Source organism: Aphanomyces astaci, assembly GCF_000520075.1.
Source record: "Aphanomyces astaci strain APO3 unplaced genomic scaffold supercont1.6, whole genome shotgun sequence".
NCBI classification, from domain to species: Eukaryota; Oomycota; class Saprolegniomycetes; order Saprolegniales; family Verrucalvaceae; genus Aphanomyces; species Aphanomyces astaci.
In genome coordinates, this window is record NW_009798269.1 from 1,066,859 (window position 1) to 1,090,811 (window position 23,953).

The window sequence follows — 23,953 nt, forward strand, 5'->3', positions numbered from 1 at the left end:
ACTGTAAAGTAGAATACGATCTGATTACGTGCTTTGCATTCCCACGCTGTCAAATCCGTGCCATGACGTCGTCGACCGTAATCTCGCGCTTCCTGTCGTTAGCTCTTGGGGAGCCACTGCCGTCGCCATTTCTCGGCCCTTTGATCAACTCACTCGTGTTCAGTCCTACGCGTGTTCCGAAGCTGTACGTCTTGAGAGAGCATTCCGCCCAAGATTACGACGACGATGCTCGGGCCGTCGACACCGCCCATGACCCTGTCGTTGGCATTGGTTTCTCGTTTATCTCTGACAACCAACACGAACGCTTCGGGCTGCATTTTTGGCTGCGCTCCACCATTGCACCATCCACCGCAACCCAAAGCTTGAGCTTGTTTTTAAGGCATGCTACTGCGGGCATGGATCCACACATGGTTGGCCTTCGCGCAGTCGAGCACAACCATTACGTGGCCATTCAAGACATTGTCAACCGAGTCCTATGGAAAGATACGAACGGATGCGGGCTGTATCTCCTTGATGCTGCTACGCCCGTGACATCCGTGGCACTTGGGGCTACGTGGCAAGTCGATGGGGACACATTTGAGATGGACTCTGCCCTTCCCAGCGATGCCCCGGCGATCTTAAGCCTGTCCAGCATCGAGTATGACGAAGATTACATTTACTCGCTGTTGAAGCACCCCGTCTTCAGCAAATTCCTGCGAGTCGTCCGCGTTGCCGCGACCAAGCAGCCCGTGTCATGGGCACTGGTGCACAACGACTTCTCCCTTGGGCTAGTGGGGACCGACCCAGCATATCGCCGCAAAGGCCTTGTCCGCTTGGCCTTTGGCTCTACCATTGAAGCATATCGTGACGCCATTCGTGTGGCGGACGTCGACTGGTTTGGCTTGCACCAGTACTGCTTTGTCTTTTCAGACAACGTTGCGAGCCAACAATTGATGGCATCCATGGGATTCCACCAAGTCCACGATAAGATATTTCATTGGATGGGAGTGCTGGTGTAGGTAGGTACATGTAGTTGTGGAATCACGTTATTGCCGTCGTGGTATCAATATCACTTGAGTTACAAAAGGCCTCGCGTAGCGTTGTGTCGTCTAGTTGAACGTGGGTACTATTGGGATATGTAGTCAACTATGATCACAGACGGCGAATTCGTGGCAAAGTAGTACAGTACTGTACAGGGCTGGTCAAGCTAAGCATGAATTGCACGTGAATTATGGCTTGAACGTATGCACAAGGCGTTCGCGTGTCTCTTTATTCTACTATGATGATGAGTTGTTGGCCTTTACTCCGAGTATTATTATGGCTACGTCTTGGCGCTAGCTTACAAGTACGACACTACGATGTGGTCCGTTCCAGTTGAAACTTGGTCGAGGCCAATACAATTTGGGCATACATCAAGTGCAGCGGCATCACGCGTCGAATGAACGCCCTTCGATTGCGGAGGGTCGAGCCAAAGAGCAGCGTGTGGCCGTTGTCCTTCACGGCGACCCACGAGTGTCCATTCCAAGCCTCTGTGTCGTCCCAGCAAAACAGGATTTCGTCTTGCTTTGACTCGATCACTCGAAACGTCGCGACGTGGTCGCCACTCGCAAACGTCATCGCGTCAATCTCGGCGTCCGTGGTCTTCGCCGCCCCCGCAAGACTCAACAGCACCCGCTCGACCTGGAACACGGGCGACTGAAAGAATGCTTTGGCAAAGTGCTCGACAGACGTTGGTTTACTTAGTGTCACTTGGTACACGTCGACATGTTGGTCGGGTGTCGACACAAAGCGGGCAATCAAGTTGGACGAGTGCAGCGACGAGAGGGGGGTCGACGCTATTTTGCGAGTCGCAAACGATACCACGGCGGCAGTGGCTGCGGCCGCAACAAGGGAAGCCTTTGCAAGCCCGTTCATGCTGACGAAAGTTCAAGAATGAACACACGGATTGAAACATGGCGCTCTTGGAATGATGTCGTTGGGTTGTGTCGTAACGTGAACTTGACGTTTGCTGTTGACGCAACAGCAGAAGGAGGATGCACGACGATTACGGCGACATGAGTGGGCTGTGATCCGATTCTACTGAGATCAGACAAGAACATACATTGAACCCAATAAGCTTACAGTTAGGAATTGACGTCTAGGCTTGCCAGGTACATTGTAAGTGGTTTGGAAAGTGCCAAGAAGCCGCTTTGATAGACAAACAAATTTCTGCAAAAAGGTTGCGCCGTCGGGGAATTGAACCCCGACCTTCTCCTTGGAAGGGAGAAATCCTAACCATTAGACTAACGGCGCTGTTTTATTTAATTTATTATTTACCGAACTCTATTGTCCTTATCCAATTCGATTGGTGGATTAAATTCCACATGCACCAATCAGCGTGCACAATCTTCGATTCCTCACAAAAGATGATGGCTCGCGGGCACAAGCTTCTGGACGTCTCGACGCCATGCTACATTCCCGCGGCAAGCTCCTCTGAATGCATTATTGCGATGCGTATTCTGACCACGGTGTGCTTGTTATCTCTGTAGACCATTGCTGGCAACATGCCGCATCTGACGAAAGGTACGAATAAACTGCAGTGCGCCGATGATTCCATTCTTGGAGTCTGTGTGTAGACAACTGTGAAAAGCTGTCTGATCTGAAACTCGTGGGGGTCAACTACGCCGACCTGTAAGTCGCGTGTTGTCCTACCAACCTATGTAGCTTTGCTCCACTCAGCGCTGTCGTTTCCTCAGGTTCTCGTCGCTGGCGGCTCTGGAGAAGACCGGGACGACGTTTGCTGAGTTTTTGCACTTGCCGAACGACAGTCAAGTCGTGTTTTCCGTCACAGACGTCTTAGCGAATCCCGTACCAAGAGCTCTTTCTGCGATGTGGTGTCATGGTTGCGGTAGATTGCGCGCAACACGGCGACCCATCGCAGCTTGGAATCCACGAACGGCCGCAAGAAGATCACGCCTCGCGAGTACATGGCGGCAGTCAACACGTACAAGCCGTCCAGCTTCGTCGCACTAGCCGACGAAGTGGACGGAACGTTTGGCGCCAAGCGTCAGCAGAATGCCATGGAGAACTCCATTGTGTGGCTCGACGAGTGCTTGTCGTTGCGGGATCCGTCATCGTCGCCCAGTCGCATCTTTGGCGTTCTCTGCGGCGGCGACATCCCTCGGCTCCGCGAAACCAGCGCCGTGGAAACATGCAAGCGGACCATCGACGGTGTCGTCATTTCCGGATTGGGCGGCGGCGAAACGCTCGAGTTTCGGCATCAAGTGCTCGAGTTGTATGCGAAAGTGGTGCCAACGGCACTGCCCCGCCTCCTCCTCAACGTCGGCAACCCGCTCGAGGTGCTAGCGGCCGTCGCGTCCGGCGTCGATGCCTTCATGTCGTCGTACCCGTACATCGTGTCCAAGTTTGCGTACGCGCTCGTGTTTTGGATTGGCTCGCCGTCAACATCGAACGAGCCAGGGGTACGTTGGTTACCGTTGTTTACCGTTATTCACCGTTGTTCACATGATTGTAGTCGTCGGACGAGAGCGCAACCAAGATCAACCTCCGGGACAAGAAGTACGACCGCGACATGCGGCCGTTGTTGCCAGGCTGCCCATGCTTTGCATGCACACACCACACCCGCGCGTATATCAACCACTTGCTCAATGTGCACGAAATGCTGGCCAATATTCTCTTGTACGTGGGTATTATTAGTATGATACCTTTGTGTTGTTCATCATCCCATGATTGTCGATATATATATATATATATATAGTGTCCATTTACCCCACATTTGGTTGACTTTAGTCTGCTGATTCGCCAACCTATCGATCGATTCTTTGACTTGTGTATGTAAAACTCGAAATCCGATGCCACACTAATTTAAGTCACACACTAATTCGGTGTTGAATTGATCGACGAGTGAATTGGATTGGCCACTTGATTCGTGTTCTGGGTTTGGATTGGTCGATCTTTGCTTGTCTGGCGATTTGATCATTCGATTCAGCGCACCCTATATATATATCTAGGTACATGCACAACTTGCATCACTACTTTGCGTTCTTCAAAGCCATGCGTCGTCATATTGGCAACGGAACGTTCCCAGCGTTCCACGACGAGTTTGCGGCCAAGTATAATTAACAAAATCGTCATACGCTTGGGTCATTTCCGTTTGGATCGGGTGGTGGTGCTGTCGGGGGGTGGCGTCCCTTCGGGTTTCGACGACTTGAGTTTCCACGATCCTTTGTCCTTTTTGATCGCAACCTCATCACAGCTGTTGTTGTTGTTGTTGCCGTTTGCCTTTTTCAGCAAAAAGTCGATGGAAATACCGCGCAACTTTAACGCATTGTCAATCAAGTGCAGCTGTTCTTCCATCACCGCCCCTTCTTCCTTGTACTTGCGCGCGTGGGATTCGCAGGCGTCGGCTGCGTCTTCTGCTGTCGTGCACATGTCGCGGGCTTGTTGGGCATCGACCAGCGCTTGTTGCTTGGCCAGTTCGGCTACATAATGCAGCCATTGCAACCACGCTGGTGGGACGTGAACTACTTACCTTCGCGGGCCACGTCCTGCAACACAACCAGTTTGTCTTGAAGCGACTTGACAGTTTGCAGCAAGTCGACGTTTTCCTCCTTTTCAAGATGCAATTCTTCGTGCAAGCGACCGATGACTGCTGCATGCGTTGCGTCGGCCGCGGCTTTCGCATCCCTTGATGCTGCCGCCACGTCACAAACTGAGGCGGCCACCACGGCGTCGAGCTTGGTCTGCCACGATTGGTTGATGCCTTTCACAGTGGCGTCGTGGGTGGCTTCGCGTTCCAGTAGTCGCTCTTCGTACTCGTGAGCGATGGATGTCAAGCGGTCCCGTGCTTGAGCCAACTGTTTCTTCAACTGCGCGCTTTGGCCCGCGGCCGACTGGAGCTCATCTTGCCGTTGGGTCAGTTGCGCGTTCTCGGCCACGAGCGCATGTCGTTCATCCTTCCAGTCTTTTGCCGCCTTTTGATGCTTTCGCTTGAGTTCGTCCAAGCTCGACTTGGCTTGACGAAGGTCCGTCAACGTCTTCTTCGCTGTCTCCACTGCGACTGCGTTTTCGTCGCTCTAATACACTGTAGAAGCAGGAGCGACAGGAACAGGTGCACGTACCAGCCGTTGAACGTCCTGGCTTGCTTGTTCCAGTCGCTGGGACATTGTCTGCATGGTCCCCTGCAGGGCATTGTTCTCAACATCTTTCTGCGCCAGGGCTTCTCTGAGCGCTTCAATTTCTTTGTCCCGCTTGGCTAGTTTTTTCACCGAGTCGTCGGACAACGCTCGCTTTGTGTCGGGCTTGGACACGACAGGCGCGGTCGTTGCACGCTCGCTGTCTTCCTTTTCTTTGCGCAATATCATGAGCTCTTTCTTCAACTGCGCAGATGTTAGAGTCAGGGGCTTCGTGAATACGACGTTTGTTCTCGTCCATGTACAGTACCTCGGTCGCTTCTTTCATCGCACGCTTCATCGTGCTTTCGGCTGCCTTCCTCGCTTCTACCTCGGAGCGCGTGCGGCATTTTACCAGTCGCTACATATATGCCATGAGAAATGTGATGTCCTCCTAGCCTCCATCTACCTCCACGTCATCTTCTTGTACAGCCCGTGGCGTCGCCATGAGTGTCACACACGGCCAAGGTTTTCAAAATGAGTTTGGTGTGTGCCAAAGCGATCTATTTTTAGCTCGACGTATGATTGGTTTAAACTCCACCAATGAAACAATTCCAAATTCGGGCCACCAATTCCGCCTTTTGACATCACGATTGTCGTGCATCAAGATGATGTTGTTGCGTCGATCCTATCGGAGTGCGGTGGCAGGGGTTGGCCGCCGGACCTTCTCGGCCCCGACACCGAAACCAACGCGTCTGTCGCAGGAAGTGGACAAGAAGTGGCAGGCCATTTGGGACGCCAAGCAGGCCGCAGCTGCTTCGCCTGCAGGAGACAAGCCCAAATTTTACTGCTTGTCCATGTTTCCGTACCCTTCTGGTGCACATATATCTCCATGGCATTCCTACATCGCATCCAACTCACTTGTCGTTCTCTTGAAAACAGGTCAACTCCACATTGGACATGTCCGCGTGTACACGATTAGCGACTGCATATCTCGATTCAAACGCATGCAAGGGTTCGACGTACGTCGGCTGTCCATATGTTCGTGTTGGCTCTCTGTGTCTTACCCAGACGTGTGTATGCAGGTGTTGCATCCCATGGGATGGGATGCTTTTGGTCTGCCGGCTGAAAATGCTGCCATCGAGCGAGGCATTTCACCAGGTACGTGACACCACCACCACTGGTCGTTGTAGCATGCTCAGCGCGATAGTATCATAGCCGACTGGACGTTGTCCAACATTGCCCAAGCCAAAGTGCAAATGAAAGCGCTGGGCATCCGCTTTGACTGGAGCCACGAAGTCACGACGTGCCAGCCAGACTACTACAAGTGGACCCAGTGGCTATTCCTCCAGTTTTTAGAGAAGGGGTTGGCGTACCGAAAGGAGGCGTTGGTGAACTGGGACCCCATCGATCAAACGGTCTTGGCCAACGAACAAGTAAGTGTCCTGTCTATTATGAGTTCGTTGCTAACGTAGTTGCTGAATGGACGGACAGGTGGATTCACAAGGTCGTTCGTGGCGGTCCGGGGCCGTAGTGGAGCAGCGCTCGTTGTCGCAGTGGTTTCTCGGCATCACGTCGTACGCTGACGCGTTGCTGGACGACATTGACTCGGTACTAACTACTCCATCCCTGTCACATTCTTCATAAACATATATATATATCGTGATGGGCAACATGCTAGTTGAAAGCGTGGCCAGACGCTGTCAAGCGCATGCAAAGTGCCTGGATTGGCCGATCCATTGGCACCCAAGTGCAGTTCAAGGTCAGTTCCAAAGACTCTTGTTTGTCGGCCATCTTTTCGTGATATTTTTGGTGAACACTGTGTCACAGACTGCCATCCTCGACACTCCACTGACTGTGTTTACCACACGCGTGGAAACGCTTTACGGTGTCTCATACATTGCGCTCGCCCCAGAGCACGAGTCTCTGCCTGCAATTCTCGCGCACGTCCCTCTGTCGCAGCGGCCGGCAGTCGAAGCATATGTGGCCCATGTCAAGTCTCTTTCCAAGGTAAGTACCAACGCTCCCGTCGATGGCACCTTGAGAAAAATATGCGTGGATGGGTAGGACGACCGCAACAATGGCAGCACCACGGCGGGGGTGCCGCTCGGCCTCTCCGCCATCCACCCGTTGACCCATCAATCCGTACGCCGCTTCCGTCGGTGCAATTCTATCGTCATGCATCCGTAGGTGCCGCTTTACCTGGCCGAGTACGTGCTGCCTGGCGTCGGTACTGGCGCTGTCATGGGGGTCCCCGCCCACGACGACCGGGACGCGTTGTTTGCTGCCCATCACAACCTCCCCGTCTCCGTCGTGCTCTCTAACGACGACACGTTGGTCGCGAGTGGTCGTTTCACCGGCCTCCCCGCGTCGGCGGCCAACGACCAACTAACTGACTATTTGGCGGAGCTAAACCAAGGCCGGCGACATGTGCAGTTCCGCCTCCGGGATTGGCTCGTGTCGCGCCAGCGGTATTGGGGAACGCCCGTGCCCGTGATCCACTGTCCCGTCTGTGGACCTGTGGGGGTGCCGCTGAAGGACCTGCCGGTGGAACTGCCGAGTCTGATGGATCCGACAATGGACCTCAAGGGCACGGGGGGGTCCCCGCTCGCCCGGATGGCGCACTGGAAGTCGTGCGCTTGTCCGAGTTGCGGCGGCCCCGCCGAGCGCGACACGGACACGCTCGACACATTTGTCGACAGGTATTGCCGTTTTACCCAAAATGTGAACTTTTGTGCTGATTTTCGCCAAATCTATCGGTCAATTTTGTGTACTGAATTTTGTACATAAAACGTTGTGCTGTGGTGATTGTTATCACACTACTTGAAGTCACACACTAATTCGACGTTGATGATGGTTTCCTGCTGCTATCTGATTGGCTAAATCCTTAATGATTCTTGTGTAATACATTTGGTTGTGTCGTTCCGAGTGTTTATTTGTGTGGCAAGGATTTGAGAAGCAATCTGTGTATGTGTGACACTGTTGGTTGTAGTTCGTGGTACTACCTTCGGTATGGCGACGCGTCCAACACGTCGGTGCCGTTTACAAAGTCGAATTTGACCAAGTGGATGACAAATGGCGGCGTGGACATGTACATCGGGGGCATCGAACATGCGATTTTGCACTTGCTGTATTCGCGATTTGTGACAAAGTTCTTGGCGGATCACCACGACGTGCCTACGTCTGAGCCGTTCAAGCAGCTGCTGGCCCAAGGGATGGTCCTAGGTCGCACGTACAAGTCGCCGTCGACGCTGCGGTTCCTTAAACCCGACGAAATCACCGTCGACAAGGCGGATGGCACCGTGCGGGAGGCCGCGACGAACGACGTGGTGGTCACTGCGTGGGAAAAAATGTCCAAGTCCAAATACAATGGTGTGGACCCCCAGGACATCTGTCGGCAATATGGCGCCGATGTTGCGCGGCTGCTCGTGCTGTTCAAGGCGCCGCCGTCGCACGAATTGGAATGGGACGAGGCCGACTTGTTAGGTCAGTCCAGATGGCTCCTCCGCATTTGGGGGTTGGTCGTCGAGCACAACCATGCATTGGCAGCAGCAGCTACAACCAGTCAACAAGGTAAACTGCAGTAGTGGCACTGTGCACTTTAGATGGATGTGGGTTGTGTATGTACGACATGTAGGACGGTACTCCCAAACGGGGGGTGAAGAAGCGCTGGCATTGCGCGTGGCCGTCCACACAGCGATCAAGAAAGTCACGGAAGCGCTGCATGAGACGCAGTCGTTCAACGTAGCCATCGCCGAACTCATGAAGCTGTCCAACCGTCTCGGTGGTTTGGCGCATTTGCACGGATCCAAGGATTTTGCCGACGCCCTGCACGCTCTCGTGGTCATGTTGGCTCCCCTGGCGCCTCACAACGCGTCGGAACTGTTTGCGGCACTGCAAGTTGACCAACCGACGTTGACAAACGCAGACGTGCATGACCAACCGTGGCCAACGCATGACGATGCCGTGCTCGCGTCGGCCCAAATCCAAGTCGTCGTGCAGATTCGCGGCAAGACCAGGGAGACGCTGGTCGTGCCCGCGGACGCAGATGCGGCTACGCTTGAGGCGCTGGCACTGCAACAGCCCAACGTTGCCAAGCACATGGAAGGCCACACCATCCGCAAAGTGATCTTTGTACCGTCCAAAAAGCCAGGCCAGCACTCGCTGCTCAACTTCGTCATCTAGTAGTATTGTCAGCATTTTTTTCACGTGCGACAATCGGCGATAAGTCCTTGTGATTGGACGGTTGTTTCCGAAACATTTCATCACTGACATACACTATTTGAAGGAACGTAATTAGTGTAATGCAGTGCCACGAAAAAATGCACCCAACGCAGCGAATAACTTTTCAACATGCCCCCGACCCCAGAACGGCGGCCTAGTAGCGAGTACGGCACTTGCGCCGCGTGCGAGAACGCCGCGGCACACGACAAGTTGATGCAGCTGTCGCAGCCATGGAATCCCTTCCGTCGACCCACATGGCAGTCTGCCATCGTGACAACTGTCGGCGCGTTCATCATCTTTCTCGCCAACCAACTCACGACGCTGCTCGTGGGATTCTATCCTCTCTATGCTCAACAGTCATTGGGGGCGTCCGAGTTTCAGGTCTCGGCGCTTTTCTCCGTCTACCCCCTGTGCATCATGGTGGCGTGTCCATCTGGCTCCTTCCTCGCCACCCGACTAGGTCGCAACGCCGTCATCTGTCTTGGACTCTTTGTCAGTGGTCTCTCAACCATTTGGTTTGCCTACTGCGATAACGTCAACCTACTTGTGGCGCTTCGCGGGATTCAAGGATTCGGTGCAGGCATGTCCATTGTCGGCAGCGTCTCCATGATCACGGAGCAAGCCACAATGACCGTCACGAATGCCATCAGCATCACGGAACTGGTCGTGGCGGTGGCATTCGTCACGGCCCCTGCCATCGGCAGCGTCCTGTACGGCTGGGGTGGCGTCTCGTTGCCTTTCTTGGCGTCTGGCGTCGCCCAGCTCGCGTGTCTCATGATCATCCCGTCGCTCTTTGTCGAGTACGGCCTCCCCGACGGCCTGCTCTTCGAAGTCGCTCGGCCGGGCGCCGAACCCACGGTGCCCCTCCGCTTCCTCGACGTCCTCACGCCCACCTCCGTCGTGTGTCTTGTGGTGACGACGGTGGCCATGGGTGGCTTCGGGCTCGTGGACCCCACGCTAGGCACGCACTTGCAGCACTCCCTCGGCGCCCAACACACTGCCATCGGCATCGGATTCAGCGTGTCCGCGCTGCTATATGTAGCCGGCGATCACGCGTTCGCGTACCTCACGATGCAGTGCGGGTGCAAACCTGTCATCCTACTGGGGCTCACGTGCCTCAGCATCAGCTTCATGTGCCTCGGTGTACCGTCCCTGGCCGGCGTCCATGACTCGACCACAGCGTTATGGAGTCTTGACGGCATTGCGCTCGTTCTCTTCGGCTCCGGCACGGCCCTGGCCATTGCACCCGGTGTGCCGCTGTCACTGACGAGTTTGGAGCAAGTCAACTTTACCGAGGCGCGGTCACTGCTAATCGGTCTATTTGGCGGCGCCGTCTACTTTGGACAGGCTGTGGGGCCGTGGCTTGCATGGAGTCTAAGCCAAGTCGTGCCGCGGACCAATGGGTCCCCCCTCCCCTGGGTGTTTACCCTCTACGGTCTAGTCCTGGGTGTAGTGTGGGCGTACGTGTTCACTTGCCTTCCAAGCGGCGATGAAATCCAAGCCAAAGCCTACAGTCGCACGTTTAGCCTGCAACGCCAAGTGTCCGAGTACGGCCAATTCGTATCGATCGACGACGAGGAAGACGAGGAAGACGAGGGGGACAGCGACACCCACTTGCTGGCTTTTGAGACCGGGAGCTATGGCTCCATGTCCCCTCCAAAGCCGTTCTGACCTTGAGCCACACATATATTAACTTACAAACAAGAGTGACCCCCCCCCTCGTGTGCAGATCCTATATGTCGTAGTGAGAGCCAGCCAACCCCTTGCTTTCACCACATTCCACGATACACCCCCATTAGCGAACCCCATGTTCTACCACGACTTTTCCCGGACATGGACTGATGCCATGCTGAGCCCCCCATCGCTACTCGTACCTGGCTATACATGCCCCCCTCATGATGACCTCGGCATTCATGTCAGCCGCATCCCCCCTCCATTTCCGCTTGAATTCCCCTTGAGCCATACGTACAGTTCGTACTAGCGGGGATTGTGTTGTAAATTATGTCAAGGTGACTTGGACGACATGTTGTCGTCCGCGTCGTCGTCAGACGAAGGTGTTGTTTGGAGGGCATCCAGCATGTCATGGTACGACCCTTCCAGCGTGGCCTCGCTGATGCGGAACATCCCGCGCTGGGACAGCCCCACGACCACGAGCAGGGGCGACGTGTCGCGGATCGGGTGCACATACAAGGGCGGGTGTGTCTGCTGCTGCCGTTGCTGTCGCTTCATGTTGGCGAGGTGGCGCTGCTTGGTGAGCTCGACGCACGGGCCACACACACGGAGCTCAAACACGTTGTGGAGGCCAGCTTCGACCTCTTCAATCGACGAGCAGACGGCGCACACGTGGCCGGCGCACAGCCGACACACGATCCCGTTCGTGAACTTGCGGCAGTGGACGCACATGTCCCCGAGCAGGGCGGCAGAGGGTGGCAGCGCTTTGGACAGTTGCGCTTTGTGCCCCAGTCGTCTGCGGAGGACGGCCAGGTCAATCGTGTGCAGCGACTCGCCAAGCTTTTGAAGAAGCCGGTGGCTCGCGTGGGTGGCTTTGGTGGCTTCGTGAGACCCGAAGAACGTCACGCGGCACACGCCGCCGTTGTGGAAGGACAGCTCTTCGATGTGGAACCCAAAGAGGATGCGGGTGTGCCGAGGAATTACCTTGCCGCGGTGCAGCTGCGGGTACGACGTCGTGTTATCGACCGACTTGAAGACGCGGACGATGGAAGAGTCGGACCGTTTCTGGATGTAGTCTAGGAGAAGCCACTCGGCTTTGGACTTGCGGAGGAAGAAGTTGGACTGGACAAACGTTGTTTGCTTGACGGCGGCACCTTCGTATGACTGCTTGATCTTCTTCATGGTGAGAAAGACATCGTCGTCACTGCCTTCATCGTCACTGCCGTCGTCGTTGTTGTCGGTGGTCGGGACAGGACACTCCTCTGGCTCGCCTATCCAGTCCTGGACGCGCCGCTTGCGCCGCCGCTCCTTGGTGCAACGAAGGTTCGTCGCCGAGTCCAACGCCGACCCAAACACGCGCCATAGAAACACGTTGAACCCGTGCCGAGATGAGGTCGGATCGATGTCCCCAGCTAGGAGTTCCAACACTTCCTTCAATCCTGCTTGGATCTCTGTGACAGCGTGCACCGAGTACGTCTTGGCCGCGGCGTCGTACTTGCAGTATACGTCCTTGGCCTTCTCTTCGCCTCGTCCGTTCGACGTCGAGTACCTCAACCGACGTGACACGTGTCGTGCTCGCCCGCACTGCGACAAAAAGTACTTCGCGAACTGCTCGCCGTGTTGCAGCAACTTGGCGGTTGGCATCGTCGCCACGTCGTCTGTGAAACAACTCAGTGGCGGCGCCACCTCGGGCGATGGACTTATCGGGGAGACCGTAGTCAATGACGGCGGAGGATTGGACATGTCCGTAGTGTTGCGATTTCTGCTGCTGCCTGTGGTGTACTTGCCGAGAAAGTCGGCGATACTCAGGCGGCGCGGATCCATCGAATACAGTAAGTAGGAAGGCGGATTCAACTCTGAATGGGACATGATGGCAAAATAATGTGAGAGTCACCAAATGACGAGTGAAACTAACCTACATTTGTTATCAATATCCTCGTGGTAGATAAATACCTTATATCAGTACGAATTGAATTGTTATCCGATGTGCGCGCAAAGTTTGTTCGCACAAACCACACCGCGTAGATATCACTTGCTGTAAATGTAACATGACCACTACATTGTACTAGGTAGTACCTTGTTTTACAGTGTGTAAAAGACTTGACGTAAAAAGATTTCAACTGAATGGACCAACGATCGCAACAAACACAGGCCTTCTCATAACAGCTTATACAAGGGAATGGATTGGATATCTTATGATGGCATCCACCTTCTTTTGTTAACAATGGTCACGTTAGTAACATTCGTATGTTTTGATTCAACTTTGAAGTCCGCTTGAAACACAAGGTACAATGGTGCTTTGAAATTGGCCAATTTAGTGCTGACATTGATCAGCCGTGAGTGCGACATTGTAGTGTTGAGTGCATGACAACCCCGAATAACGTTCAATATATCTGGATACCGTTCAGCCAAGACTGAAATCCGTTCAAACTAATACTGTAAACTCTACGGTAGTTAGATGATAAGGCCAAAGTTTGTACTCTGACCACCTCAAGTCTTAACCCCGGGGATTTAGCATTATACTTCGAAGTATGTGGGGTAGGTAGGTCGAAGTCCCGGGGTACAGGGTTACGGGAAGAAAATTTGCTTGAACGGTGTCTTGGCTGAACGGTATCTAGATTTATTGAACGTTGTCCCATAGTTTTCTTGAGTACAGAGGCGGGGTTGAAGGGGCGTTGAGGATGATACCCTATTGCATCTGAACATCACTTGGAAAGGTTGAATTGGCAACGTTTAACGACACTTCTCTCTGCAAACTCTAGATGTCAACGAAGATACAGTTACTGACAGTGAGCAAAACATACCCTCCTGGCTCGATGCCATCAACAGTGACTTCGTGCAGTACAAAGGAAGCTTAAGCTTAGAAACAAAGCTGCAAGGCTCGTAATGGCTGAAATTGCTGCAACAGTAACCGTTAAGCCACCACATTGTAAGCCCCCGATTCCAACGACAGCACATGAATAACTGGACGAGCTATTGTCGGCGAGGCGTCGGCCATTGCCATGTTCTCATGGTTATTCAGTTCCTTGGGCTTGCACACTCTGCGAGGTTCGCACAAATCGAAAGTTGATTTACAGGTAACGTTAGGTAGGTATAGACCACCATGACGAGGAATGCGAAAGGCAAAGTCAACTAAAACGTCCGGTCCATATGGCAATGATGTCGAGATGGTACGGACAAGTCATCTCTAACTCAATCAGCTGCATTCGTCGCCATCGCAGCCACCACAGTCGTCGCGCCTGATGGACTACTGGTTGGTTTCTTCTTGCCATGCCGTTTGGCTGGGCGTTTGCCCCCGGTTTGAGTTCGCACTTCCGTCACCGAGCTGGCCTTGATGTCTGCGCGTTCTCGTACAGCCTCTTCGCCGTGGCCGCTGGCGTCGCTGTCGTCGCTATCCGAGAACGAGTCGTCCCCATTCTCGTCCCCATGGCACTCCACCCCAGCAAATCGTTTCTTGGGGCTCACGGACGTGCGCACGCGGAGGTTGTATCGTTGTATGTCCTCGGCGCTCCGCTGGACGGGGGCTTGGGTTTGCGTGATGCCTTTCCGCATGCTGTTCTTCTTCCGCAAGGCCAAGTTGGACGGGGCCCCCGACCCCCCGTCCTCCCCGATCAAGCCACGCACACTATGTTCTGCCGCGTTCGCCAGCATGATCGAGTCCATTCCTTGCGAAGCTTTCACGCCCAGCATCACCGCCAAGTGCAACAACCCCAAGTGGAGGTTCTACAACAAGCAGTCCGTTGGAGGATACGTATGTGGCCATGTACCATACCTCGGACAACCCCTTGAGGCGCAGCGCGCGCTGCTTTTTTTGCTGCGACACGGCGGTCGCTTCCGCCAACCGCTGCTCCACTTGCTTGAGATTGTGCCCTTTGAAGTTGCCAGAACTACTGTGGTGGATGCCATTCCCGTCGATGGATGCCGTCGGCAAGAGACCCACGGATCTGGAAGTACCCGTCAAAGACGATGCAGGGGTTTTCCCAGCTTTGACTGTTGTTTGGCCGAGCTTGAGGTTCTGGAATTCCTGCCGCAGGGCTTCGAGTTCGTGTCGACACGCAGTCACTTGGTCTTCCCCTGCCTTTTGCTCTGCGTCCAATTGTTCCGCGTGCTCAAACTATTAACATTCACGTCGTTAGTAGTAATACTAGAATCAACGCGTCCCTAGGGGATTGCTTGAGGGTTATAACACACCTGGTCGTACCACCGAAGCAGCACTTGGTCTGCCTCGTTGATCCCCACATGGCGCAGGACCCCCAGGAGCCCGTCGTCCATGAACGCACTGCCCTTGTACACCTTGAGGTCCTGGAGGTTCTTGACGCGCAAGCTGTTGGCCTCTTGTTTATGCTCGACCTTTTCCTTGAGCCGGACGACCATCGCTTCTTCTTGGGCCGAACTCAAGTCGCCTTCGGCTTGCTTTTTCATTTCTTTCGACCGAATGCGAAATTTGGTTTCCCACTGCATCTGGCGAAAGTTTTGCAGGTGTCGCCACTTCAACCTGGCCCCAAATATCCCCCCTTAAGTGTACACCTACTATCAAAGACGACACACACCGTACCGACTCAGCGCGACTTGGTGAATCTGCAGCTTTTCTTGGATGGCGGTTGTGAGTTTGGGGATTTCAATCGCCGCTAGCCGCCGTTCGTACCCAATCACTTGGGCCTTCTGTTGCAAATCGGTGATGTCTTGCTTCATTTTTCGCACGTTCATCTCGGACGACTCGATGATCTACAAAACGTTCAATTGATGCCTTTATATATACGAGAACATACGTTGGGATCGCGCGCGGGGTTGGTCTCACATTGCCGCAAAATGGACTTGTAATAATCACTTTTCTGGCGTCCGTGGGTCGAATCCAATGTCGTGACTCGAATTTGCTCGAGAAGTTCGTCCCGAAGTCGCGAGTTCTGGTGCTGGTGCGACGTGTTCGCTTTAGCGTCGTTGACTTTTGACTCGAGCACGTGCAGCGCATCGTGGCGCTCCTTTGAGATAAACTTGAGCTTGTCATAGCGCGCGCGAAGGTCTCGAAGTTGGTCCTACAACCAAGAGGTGGGCACGAAAAACAACATTCTTATGCAGGACGTACCCGCAGCGCTGGAATGGACAGCGATATCTCACTCCCCGAGTCCCCAAACTCAAACGCCCCCGACACTTCAGGATTGAGCAGTTCCAACACGGCCTGCGAGTTCTTCTTGGGCGAGTGGCGAGCTAGGATTCGCTTGCGCGACTCGCAGATGGCCGCGCCAATCGACTTGGGCAAAATCGTGTGTGATGACTTGTGGGTGCTGCAACTGTTGCTGGGGGACGCACCAGTCGGTTTGTCTTTTGGCTTGTCCGAAGATGGCAGCGACACGGGGCAATCCCCCCCGCCATCCATCTCCCCCACGCCCGACCACGCTGCCAGCGCGTCGGACGTGAACTTTTTCAGAAACAAGTTTTCAAACGACACAGCGATGAGCGGGAATTGCGTCCACAGCCACCGCCGGACGTAGTACCCGTCGTCATGGTGGGGGCACAGATAGTCGACAATGCCTTGAATCTGCTTGGATTCGACGTCCGTCAGGTGCGACAGCGAGAAGTTGCCCTGACTATTGATGAACTCTTTGAGTTGGGGGGGGTCGGGGCGGTGCATGTGGATTTCAGGCTTCACTTTGACGTCGTTGCGCTGCCACGACCGCAGAAACTCTGTGATCTACACCATACCAAGTCACAAGGCGGTACTACTACTACATATATCGCAACGGATCGTGAAATCACGAACGGTGAGGAAAAGCGACAGCAGTTGCTCCGTGGACGGGCCTTCCACTTCAATGTACTCGTCCAACGACCGAATGTAGTCGTCCACAGGGTCGTGTGTGCTAAAATACGACCGCAACGTCTTCCAGTACGCCAAAAAGTCTTGGCGGTTGCGTTCGTGCCACCACAGTTGAAACATCTTGATGTCCACCAGACAGCTTTGGAGCTGGGACCACAACCCACAGCATTCGAGCTGGACGGGCAATTCGTCGATGCGGCGCTGGCACGTGGGCATCTTCTCGCAGTACGACGCGATCGCTTTGTGGTACCCGTGGCGAAGGCCGTCGTCCTTCAAGAAGCCATACCTAGAGAGAGATCAACCAAAGGCAACCTCGAATATCGATAAAGTACCGAGCCAGGAGGCGCAGCTGGTTGTGGGAAATGTCGTACAGCACCGCGTCGCTGTCTTTTCGGTAGATGACCATGAGGTGGGGCATGAGTAGTTGCAGCAGCAGCGTGCGAATGTGCCGAGGGGCGGCATCCTCCAAGAGATGGTGAAAGTCCTTTTCGGACAGACCGAACCGCGACACGGTGAACAGCGACAGCGCGTGGCGGGCCAAGAGCGCCCGCCGCTCCATTTGCATCTTGGTGCGATTGATCTCGTCTTCTTCGGGACTCAACTGCGATGCCACCAGCGTCATGTGCTCAGAATCGCGGCGGCTATTGCGCTTGCGGCTGTCGGGGCGGTCCAGTTGCGGCGGCAGGTCAACCGATGCGGCCGCTTTGCACGTGAGGTGGTCCAATGTGTCGACGAGGTCTGCGAGCAGAATGGCCTTCCACTGTTGCAGCACCATCTGGAACACGGACATCACAGCGTGACGGCAAGTTAAGGGACGATAGCAACGTACTTCATACAGCGATGGAAAGTCACTGGCGTGCAAAAGCAAAGACTGGAGGTACTCAGGCTGGGGGTGGTGGCTGCTCTGATCGAGCATGGTCAATACCAACCGCAGGTACAACGGACAACTGCTGCCCTTGCTGTCCAAGATACAGTGCACCGACGCGAGGTCCCGTGGTGTATTCTATAGCCAGAGTCAGAGAGAATACTAACGAGCCTACTGTGAGCGATGCATCGTTCGTCGTACGCGAGTACAATGCTCCTACGAAGCATCGTTCTTGATTAGTTGGACGGTCGTTTGACGGAAAGATTATCGTCATGTTGTTACATGAATGATCTTTGTACACATGCGCTCGTCCAGTGGCTCGACAACCAAAAAGCCTGCATTGCGTCGACGCAGCTCCTTGACACAGTGCGTGTCCGCTGCATTTGGAGGCAGCGACGCGTCGTAGAGCAAGTCGTCGCTACCACCAAAGTCGTGCAAGTCAGGTTTGTTGTTTTGGTTTTGCGATATCCCTCGCTCAAGGTCCAGCGAAACGTTGTCACATACGTACTCTGCGTCATACGTAAAGTCCTTCCGTACAATCCATCGACAACTGGCCAACTGGGTGGTTTTGGGGGGACGTGTGGCCGAGACTAGGATTCGCACCCCTACCTGCATATTTCAATCGTGTGGTCCCCCAAGAAATATGCCCAAGCGTCGTACCTGGGGGTAGTGTGTTGGGCAGCCACGACAAGCTCTCGCCCCCGTCCTCGGTGCGCAAGTTGTCGACGCCGTCCAGCACAATGATGATGCTGGGGATACCATGAGAGGTTGTTTGGACGTCAATTCTTTATATGTAATTTCTGGAGCATACTTTTTCCGCTTGCCGTTTTGAGTGGTCGTGCGGTTCGCTGCATCCAAGCACCGCGCCAGGGAAAACTTGAGCTTTTCTTCTTCGTGTTCATGGGGCAACTACCGCCCGACCACATGTGAACTACATCGTTTCGTACTACAGTGCGTTGTCGTACTTCAAAGTCTCGAAGGGAAAACGCGGCTTTGAGGTGGTCCATTAATCGAAATAGAAACACCGACAGCTACAGTTCGATGATCCACATGTCATATCCTGCGACGGTGTTTGCATAGACAGATACAACCCAACGAGCCACTTCCAGCAGCGTGCGTACCTTGACGCTTTCGTACGAGCAGCCGCAATAGTGCTGAAAAATCACTTCCGGACCCGGCTGCTGCTTCTTAAGTCGTTGGTGCACCCAGTTAACCAACAAGGCGGACTTGCCGCTGGCGGGATGGCCCAGCACCACCATCAGCGGAGACGTTCCGATCTCAAACTCGAAGCGGCAATGCCCATCCAGCACATGCATGTACGGCGGGGTCTCGACGTACACGAACCCGTCCATGCGACTGTAGCTCATGTGGGTTGTTGTGTTGGTGGTGACAATCGTGGAAAAATAGGCAGGCGCTACCTCCTAGCAAACGCTTCGTGGGCCCCGCTTTCTCGCGTCAACGTGGCGCTTTCCACACGCTGAGCATCGTCGCCGGACCGGAGTTCCTTGGGCAGCGTGATCGCATCGGAATTGACCGAGTCTGGTGTTGGTGACGCCATCGCTACGCTGACAAATCTGCACGTGACCTTTCGGGGGTTCTGTTGCGGTTCCAGATAAGACCAGTGACCTACTACTAGTAAGTTTAGTAGTACTAACGTTATGAATTTGCAGTTCGTATCTATGAATATTACAGTACTACTAGTATTAATAACTTCCTGTACTACCGGTAGTACAGTACTGTGACAGCATTCTGCAGTACATGTAAGCTTAACAGATAGTCCGAGTACTACTAGTAGGTGTCGAGGTATCATCTGTGATTAATCGCAATGTCGCATGTCGTGTACTTCAAAGTGTACTTGCTGGGCAAGTTATTGTGCATGTTCAACTGTGTATGGTATCTACAGTAAGGTGGTGCGTTCGAGCTACTCGACCACCTCTTCAAACCGGTCACTGTCCCGGTCAAATGTGAATTCTGACGGCCGTTGATGGGGCTGCTGCTGGACATACTGTTCCTGCTCCGTGTGCCCATGCCAACTCGCGCGCATGGCCGACAAGATGCTTTCCTGGATCGCAATCGACTTGCGCATTTCCTGAAACACATCGTCGTTTTCTCGGTGGGTAGTTCCAGCCGCGGACGCCGGCAGCGACCCCGCCCTCGAATGGGGATGGGGGGCTGTGTGGAAGTGGTGGGTGAGGGGGGGCGGTGTCCGCATACCCTCGGTCGAGTACGACGACACTGTGGCGTCTTTGAACGTCGCATGCGACGACGTGTGGAATCGCCCCCCCACGTTGTTCCCTTGGGCGGCTTCCCACGCATCGTCGTCGATCTCGGGCGCCTTGACTTTGATGAAATCTACCACACACATCAATCCCGTAAGCGACGCCGACGATGTGGATGCATGCACCTGAAAACGTTTCTTTGCTGCGGTGGACACAGACTAGGCAAATGACATTGTTGTGGACGGTCATGGCGGTAGCATGCAGCTGGTCCAGTGGGGTCGGGTCCAGCGATGCCTGGACAGCGTACACCACACGCAGATGGCAGTTGGAGCACATTGTCTACGAAACACAACCACCCGAACGCAATAGTGCAGTTAGATGATACACTACTACCTTCAATATTGTTTATAGCCAACGAAGACAAGGGAAGTTAGTACCATGTCGCACTGCGCGCACGTGAACCGTTTGCCGTGAAAGAGCGTGAATTTCCGCCGACAACATTGGCAGTGTGACCTCACATTGCTACGACATCACGACATAAACAACCGAGCCCTGGTCTTGTACGTCGAGCTACCACCACACATGACAGGGGAAATGAACTGCAGCACCTGGGATGACCGTTGGCCGCACGCTGAAATGACTCCAGAGTGGCCGGCAGCGATCGCGCGAGCTCTGACACGGAGTTGCGTCCGCCCAAGGCCCCCGTGGACGACAAGAGGCGGCGAATGTACGACAGCGACGTGAGCTTATCGTAGATGCACCAAAAACTGAGCGCGGACTGGTCCGTGTTGAGGAGCTTGGACCCGGGCATGTCGTGAAACGTTTTGGCCACGACTTGAATCTTGCCGTTGGGCGCAGGCATGAACAGCCACACGTCTCGGAGCACGGCGCGATGGTGATCTTTGTGGAGAGGAAGGTAGTTGTTGACAGAGTAAACGACCTTGACGAGGGTGTTGTCTTCGCGCAGGGTTAGGTACTGAAAGAGAGAGAGATAGTGTGTGTGCCGTGAGTGGAAATCTCGTGTCGTCGGAATATGTACAGAACGAATATGTACCTCCAAGTACACTGCTTCGCGAGGATGCATGCCAAATCGGCTGCGCATTTTGATGTACTTGATGCCGCAAAAGTCAGGAAGGTGGGGGTCCAGCGACGGTGGGGCCGTTTCCGTGAGCGATTGAAGCACATGCGACGTCATAAACTCCTTTTCAAGGAGAAGCGAATGCATGACTTGATCGTCGACGGACGTTGTGGCGTACAGCGCGGTGTGGAGCTCGTCGATAGTTGTGGTGAGGTAGCCCACGGTGAGAAACGTGCACGACGACGCGGAATTGCTGCTAGTCGAAGAGCTTCCGTGAGGGGATGGTTGACGGTATTGGCTGTGCATGGTAGCGGCACTCTCGGAAGGAAGTAGGGCGGGGCTACTCTTGTGCCGAAACACTTGCATGTTGCGCTTGTTCACGGTCAGTTTCCACCCCCTGTCATCGTGCCGCGCGTCGTCTATCCAGTCTTCTCGGTGGTCGATGGCATCCTGAACGATAGAAACAGCCACGTCGACGTATTCGCGGCACTTCATGAAATTGGACCCAGCTTCCACGATTGGCATCCGTCGCGACTTGCTTTTGTGTGACCCCAACAGGACGTCGTTACATACTTTCATGACTGGATCTAGACGTGCGCGAGAGAGTGTCAATGGGGCCACTCTCAGGCCAGCATACAAATGTCAAGGCTAATTTGAAATCATGCGATCCACGCACTCTCTAAAACTTCGTTTACTGGTAACGTCTTTCACACAATCATGATGATGGGCGATGACAACATGGAGTGTCCTCATCCTTCGTCCTGAGCTCTTTGAGATGCCGCCTGAGCTGTCGCGTCCTGCGGGCTTCATGCTATGACCAAGAGGTCGTTGATCCAAAGGCGGCCACTTGCTGGCACAAAGCAGTGGTGTTCCAGACATTTTGGTGTTGGGGTTTACTACGACCGCTAAAGTCTGGTTGCATAGACCGCGAGCAGCCCCACATTGCGAGACTGCAACGGCGTCGTGCCAACCAGCATCATCCTTGTATTTTGTGTGGTGGAAATTATACTTCGCGTTTTGGTGTGGGGCGCACGTGAAGTCAACTACGTACTGCACCTTCATACTACCGGTACGTAGTAGTACTAGTGTGTAGTTGTATCGCACCAAGCAAGAATTACATGAAACGGTACCGGTATTTTCGTAGCATACGGGCGACTACAGTACGAGAGTGCTGTACGGTATTTAAACAGTAGCCAACCCTAGCTACGTTGCTTCACTTGGCCAATAGTACTAGTACACTGTAGGCACGGCCCCATGATTTCCTCGCGTTACATAGGGAAATTCCTGTCGATGTACTAGTATCTACAGCACTTGGGGCCTCTTCCTAGTACCGTCGTTATTTTAACCCAAAATTCGATGAACAATAGAAATGTCGATGCTTGATCGAACTATTTGATCGTGTTGTCACTCGTGCTTTCTCGTTCCACGTGATTGGCAACAATGGGGATTTTGATGTGTTTTGACCCGTCGTGATGCACTCGTTTTCATTGGAATGGCGCTGGCTGTCGATGGTAGCATTGTATTGTACTAATTATTATACTCAGAGTACTTATTAATACTGGTACTTTGAGTACACGAGAGTGATTTTGCAAATGGGAATATTCCAATGAAATGATCCAATCATTATTGAACGAATATTCAAATCAGCAAAATGCACATAAGCCAACTCCAGTCCTAGGAACATGCACTGCCAGTGTCATTTGAGTGCTGCACGCGGTATCGTCGAGAAGGGGAGTGGCGAATACCTCCTTTATGAGATCTACATCATGTTGGATCATGAAGCGATGGGATGGCTTCGTTTGGTGCTGGCCTGCTTGCCCAGCGACGTCGAATGATTGTGAGTATGCATAGGTTTGTCCAGTTAGAATGTCTGACGGGAAATTTATTTGGCTGAAACTTCCAGTGGGTGCACCGAAATGTCTCATTGGATCATTCCATTGGAATATTCCCATTTGCAAAACCACTCACACGTTTGTTTTCATAAGTTTACCCGCTCGGAGGGGAAGCAAAGTGCAACTCAAGTACTACGTAGTATGCTACTGGTACATAAGAAATACTTCAAGTATCTCGGTTAATAACAATATTCTACAGTGTTTTTCGCTACTCCTTGGTGGAATGCGTGATGCAGAAGCCCCCTCGGCGGGCCGCATGATTGCATCCTTCGAGACTGCATCGCTTTCCGCCTCCATGGGAGTAGCACACACCCTTGCCCTGGGCTGTCTTGGCGCACCCATCGACAGAGCACTTGCGGCCTCCGCCGTGTCCCACGCAAAGACCGCTCTTGTGAGCGCACTTGCCACAGCCGTCCACCTTGCACAGGTGTCTGCCGCCGTGTTCCTTGCACACGCCCTTGCGCTTGGCGATCCGGGGGCAGTTCTCAACACGGCAACGGCTGCCACCGCCGTGGGACTTGCAGTATCCGCCACTCTGGGCTGTGGTGTCACATTCGTCGTCCAGGCACTTCTTGCCCCCACCGTGAGAAATGCAAAATCCGCCAGCGAGACCATACTTCGAGCAACCCAGGTGCTTGCATCGACGGTTGGCATACTTAGGGCGGTCAGACGCGGATGGGGAAGCAGGATGGACGGCGGCTTGGCGACGAGTGATGAATGTGGTGGTGGTGGTTGTGACGACGCGGAAGTGGCCGAGGCACAACTGGTTGACCTTTGCAAACTTGTCGCAGTTTTCAAAGACGCAAGGGGTGGCGTCTACTGTGGGCTTGGGGCTACCGAGAACAGTAAGAAAAGGATTGAAGTGCGTGTCTGAGCTAGGGGTGAGTGGCGGGAGGCGCTTGAGGGTGTGCGTCGGCGGCGTGCTGCATGTGAGAAATCGCCCAAAGCTGGGCAACGATAGCGACCCACGAGTGGATTGTTTGGCAGGGCTCATGGCGCGAGGGGGATGGTAGGAAGTCGTGGCAAAGTTGGTGGGCGTAGTCATGCTGTCTCTCGATGAAATGTGATTATGAGGGAGGGCTCAACTATCGTCGAGTCACAC

General features: G+C 53.9%; 10 protein-coding genes and 1 non-coding gene across 13 annotated transcripts; 4 read left to right on the forward strand and 7 right to left on the reverse strand.

Moving 5' to 3' along the window:
* Positions 1 to 49: 49 nt before the first annotated feature.
* Positions 50 to 1,066, forward strand: H257_03729 (hypothetical protein). Its single transcript, XM_009827947.1, has one exon. It carries the CDS (start codon positions 63 to 65, stop codon positions 996 to 998), a length of 936 nt encoding a protein of 311 aa, XP_009826249.1. The 5' UTR covers positions 50 to 62; the 3' UTR covers positions 999 to 1,066.
* A 196-nt stretch (positions 1,067 to 1,262) lies between these two features.
* On the reverse strand, positions 1,263 to 1,938 carry H257_03730 (hypothetical protein). Its single transcript, XM_009827948.1, has one exon. The coding sequence runs from the start codon at positions 1,891 to 1,893 to the stop codon at positions 1,333 to 1,335; it is 561 nt and encodes a 186-aa protein (XP_009826250.1). The 5' UTR covers positions 1,894 to 1,938; the 3' UTR covers positions 1,263 to 1,332.
* A 261-nt stretch (positions 1,939 to 2,199) lies between these two features.
* On the reverse strand, positions 2,200 to 2,271 carry H257_03731. Its single transcript has one exon. It is a non-coding gene; the product is annotated as a tRNA-Gly (tRNA).
* Positions 2,272 to 2,366: 95 nt separating this feature from the next.
* Positions 2,367 to 4,125, forward strand: H257_03732 (hypothetical protein). The gene is made up of 7 exons (XM_009827949.1): positions 2,367 to 2,441; positions 2,508 to 2,541; positions 2,595 to 2,649; positions 2,715 to 2,826; positions 2,871 to 3,440; positions 3,494 to 3,657; positions 3,990 to 4,125. Exons 1-7 carry the CDS (start codon positions 2,385 to 2,387, stop codon positions 4,099 to 4,101), a joined length of 1,104 nt encoding a protein of 367 aa, XP_009826251.1. The 5' UTR covers positions 2,367 to 2,384; the 3' UTR covers positions 4,102 to 4,125.
* On the reverse strand, positions 3,897 to 5,615 carry H257_03733 (hypothetical protein). The gene is made up of 5 exons (XM_009827950.1): positions 5,560 to 5,615; positions 5,422 to 5,511; positions 5,100 to 5,357; positions 4,511 to 5,054; positions 3,897 to 4,460 (listed from the first exon to the last, which is right to left on the reverse strand). The coding sequence occupies exons 1-5, from the start codon at positions 5,596 to 5,598 to the stop codon at positions 4,123 to 4,125; spliced, it is 1,269 nt and encodes a 422-aa protein (XP_009826252.1). The 5' UTR covers positions 5,599 to 5,615; the 3' UTR covers positions 3,897 to 4,122.
* A 123-nt stretch (positions 5,616 to 5,738) lies between these two features.
* H257_03734 lies at positions 5,739 to 9,417 on the forward strand. Of its 2 annotated transcripts, XM_009827951.1 has the most exons (11): positions 5,739 to 5,966; positions 6,033 to 6,112; positions 6,176 to 6,251; positions 6,309 to 6,526; positions 6,585 to 6,701; positions 6,772 to 6,852; positions 6,921 to 7,100; positions 7,158 to 7,235; positions 7,281 to 7,792; positions 8,083 to 8,663; positions 8,728 to 9,417. In XM_009827951.1, exons 1-11 carry the CDS (start codon positions 5,759 to 5,761, stop codon positions 9,273 to 9,275), a joined length of 2,679 nt encoding a protein of 892 aa, XP_009826253.1. In that variant the 5' UTR covers positions 5,739 to 5,758; the 3' UTR covers positions 9,276 to 9,417. The 2 variants fall into 2 exon arrangements, with proteins under 2 accessions (XP_009826253.1, XP_009826254.1); XM_009827952.1 differs by having other exon boundaries at positions 8,083 to 9,417.
* Positions 9,418 to 9,436: 19 nt separating this feature from the next.
* On the forward strand, positions 9,437 to 11,042 carry H257_03735 (hypothetical protein). The gene has a single exon (XM_009827953.1). The coding sequence runs from the start codon at positions 9,444 to 9,446 to the stop codon at positions 10,983 to 10,985; it is 1,542 nt and encodes a 513-aa protein (XP_009826255.1). The 5' UTR covers positions 9,437 to 9,443; the 3' UTR covers positions 10,986 to 11,042.
* Positions 11,043 to 11,285: 243 nt separating this feature from the next.
* On the reverse strand, positions 11,286 to 12,833 carry H257_03736 (hypothetical protein). The gene has a single exon (XM_009827954.1). It carries the CDS (start codon positions 12,807 to 12,809, stop codon positions 11,319 to 11,321), a length of 1,491 nt encoding a protein of 496 aa, XP_009826256.1. The 5' UTR covers positions 12,810 to 12,833; the 3' UTR covers positions 11,286 to 11,318.
* A 1,200-nt stretch (positions 12,834 to 14,033) lies between these two features.
* H257_03737 lies at positions 14,034 to 19,266 on the reverse strand. 2 transcript variants are annotated; one of them, XM_009827955.1, is made up of 17 exons: positions 19,081 to 19,266; positions 18,784 to 19,018; positions 18,628 to 18,693; positions 18,474 to 18,571; positions 18,323 to 18,411; positions 18,171 to 18,267; positions 17,945 to 18,080; positions 17,864 to 17,878; positions 17,627 to 17,800; positions 17,130 to 17,572; positions 16,744 to 17,083; positions 16,069 to 16,674; positions 15,755 to 16,018; positions 15,541 to 15,710; positions 15,177 to 15,480; positions 14,758 to 15,099; positions 14,034 to 14,708 (listed from the first exon to the last, which is right to left on the reverse strand). In XM_009827955.1, the coding sequence occupies exons 1-17, from the start codon at positions 19,218 to 19,220 to the stop codon at positions 14,178 to 14,180; spliced, it is 4,050 nt and encodes a 1,349-aa protein (XP_009826257.1). In that variant the 5' UTR covers positions 19,221 to 19,266; the 3' UTR covers positions 14,034 to 14,177. The 2 variants fall into 2 exon arrangements, with proteins under 2 accessions (XP_009826257.1, XP_009826258.1); XM_009827956.1 differs by having other exon boundaries at positions 18,628 to 19,018.
* Positions 19,267 to 19,462: 196 nt separating this feature from the next.
* Positions 19,463 to 21,510, reverse strand: H257_03738 (hypothetical protein). The gene is made up of 5 exons (XM_009827957.1): positions 20,936 to 21,510; positions 20,490 to 20,857; positions 20,319 to 20,403; positions 20,067 to 20,220; positions 19,463 to 20,014 (listed from the first exon to the last, which is right to left on the reverse strand). Exons 1-5 carry the CDS (start codon positions 21,482 to 21,484, stop codon positions 19,584 to 19,586), a joined length of 1,587 nt encoding a protein of 528 aa, XP_009826259.1. The 5' UTR covers positions 21,485 to 21,510; the 3' UTR covers positions 19,463 to 19,583.
* Positions 21,511 to 22,999: 1,489 nt separating this feature from the next.
* On the reverse strand, positions 23,000 to 23,899 carry H257_03739 (hypothetical protein). Its single transcript, XM_009827958.1, has one exon. It carries the CDS (start codon positions 23,894 to 23,896, stop codon positions 23,060 to 23,062), a length of 837 nt encoding a protein of 278 aa, XP_009826260.1. The 5' UTR covers positions 23,897 to 23,899; the 3' UTR covers positions 23,000 to 23,059.
* Between the last annotated feature and the right edge of the window lie 54 nt (positions 23,900 to 23,953).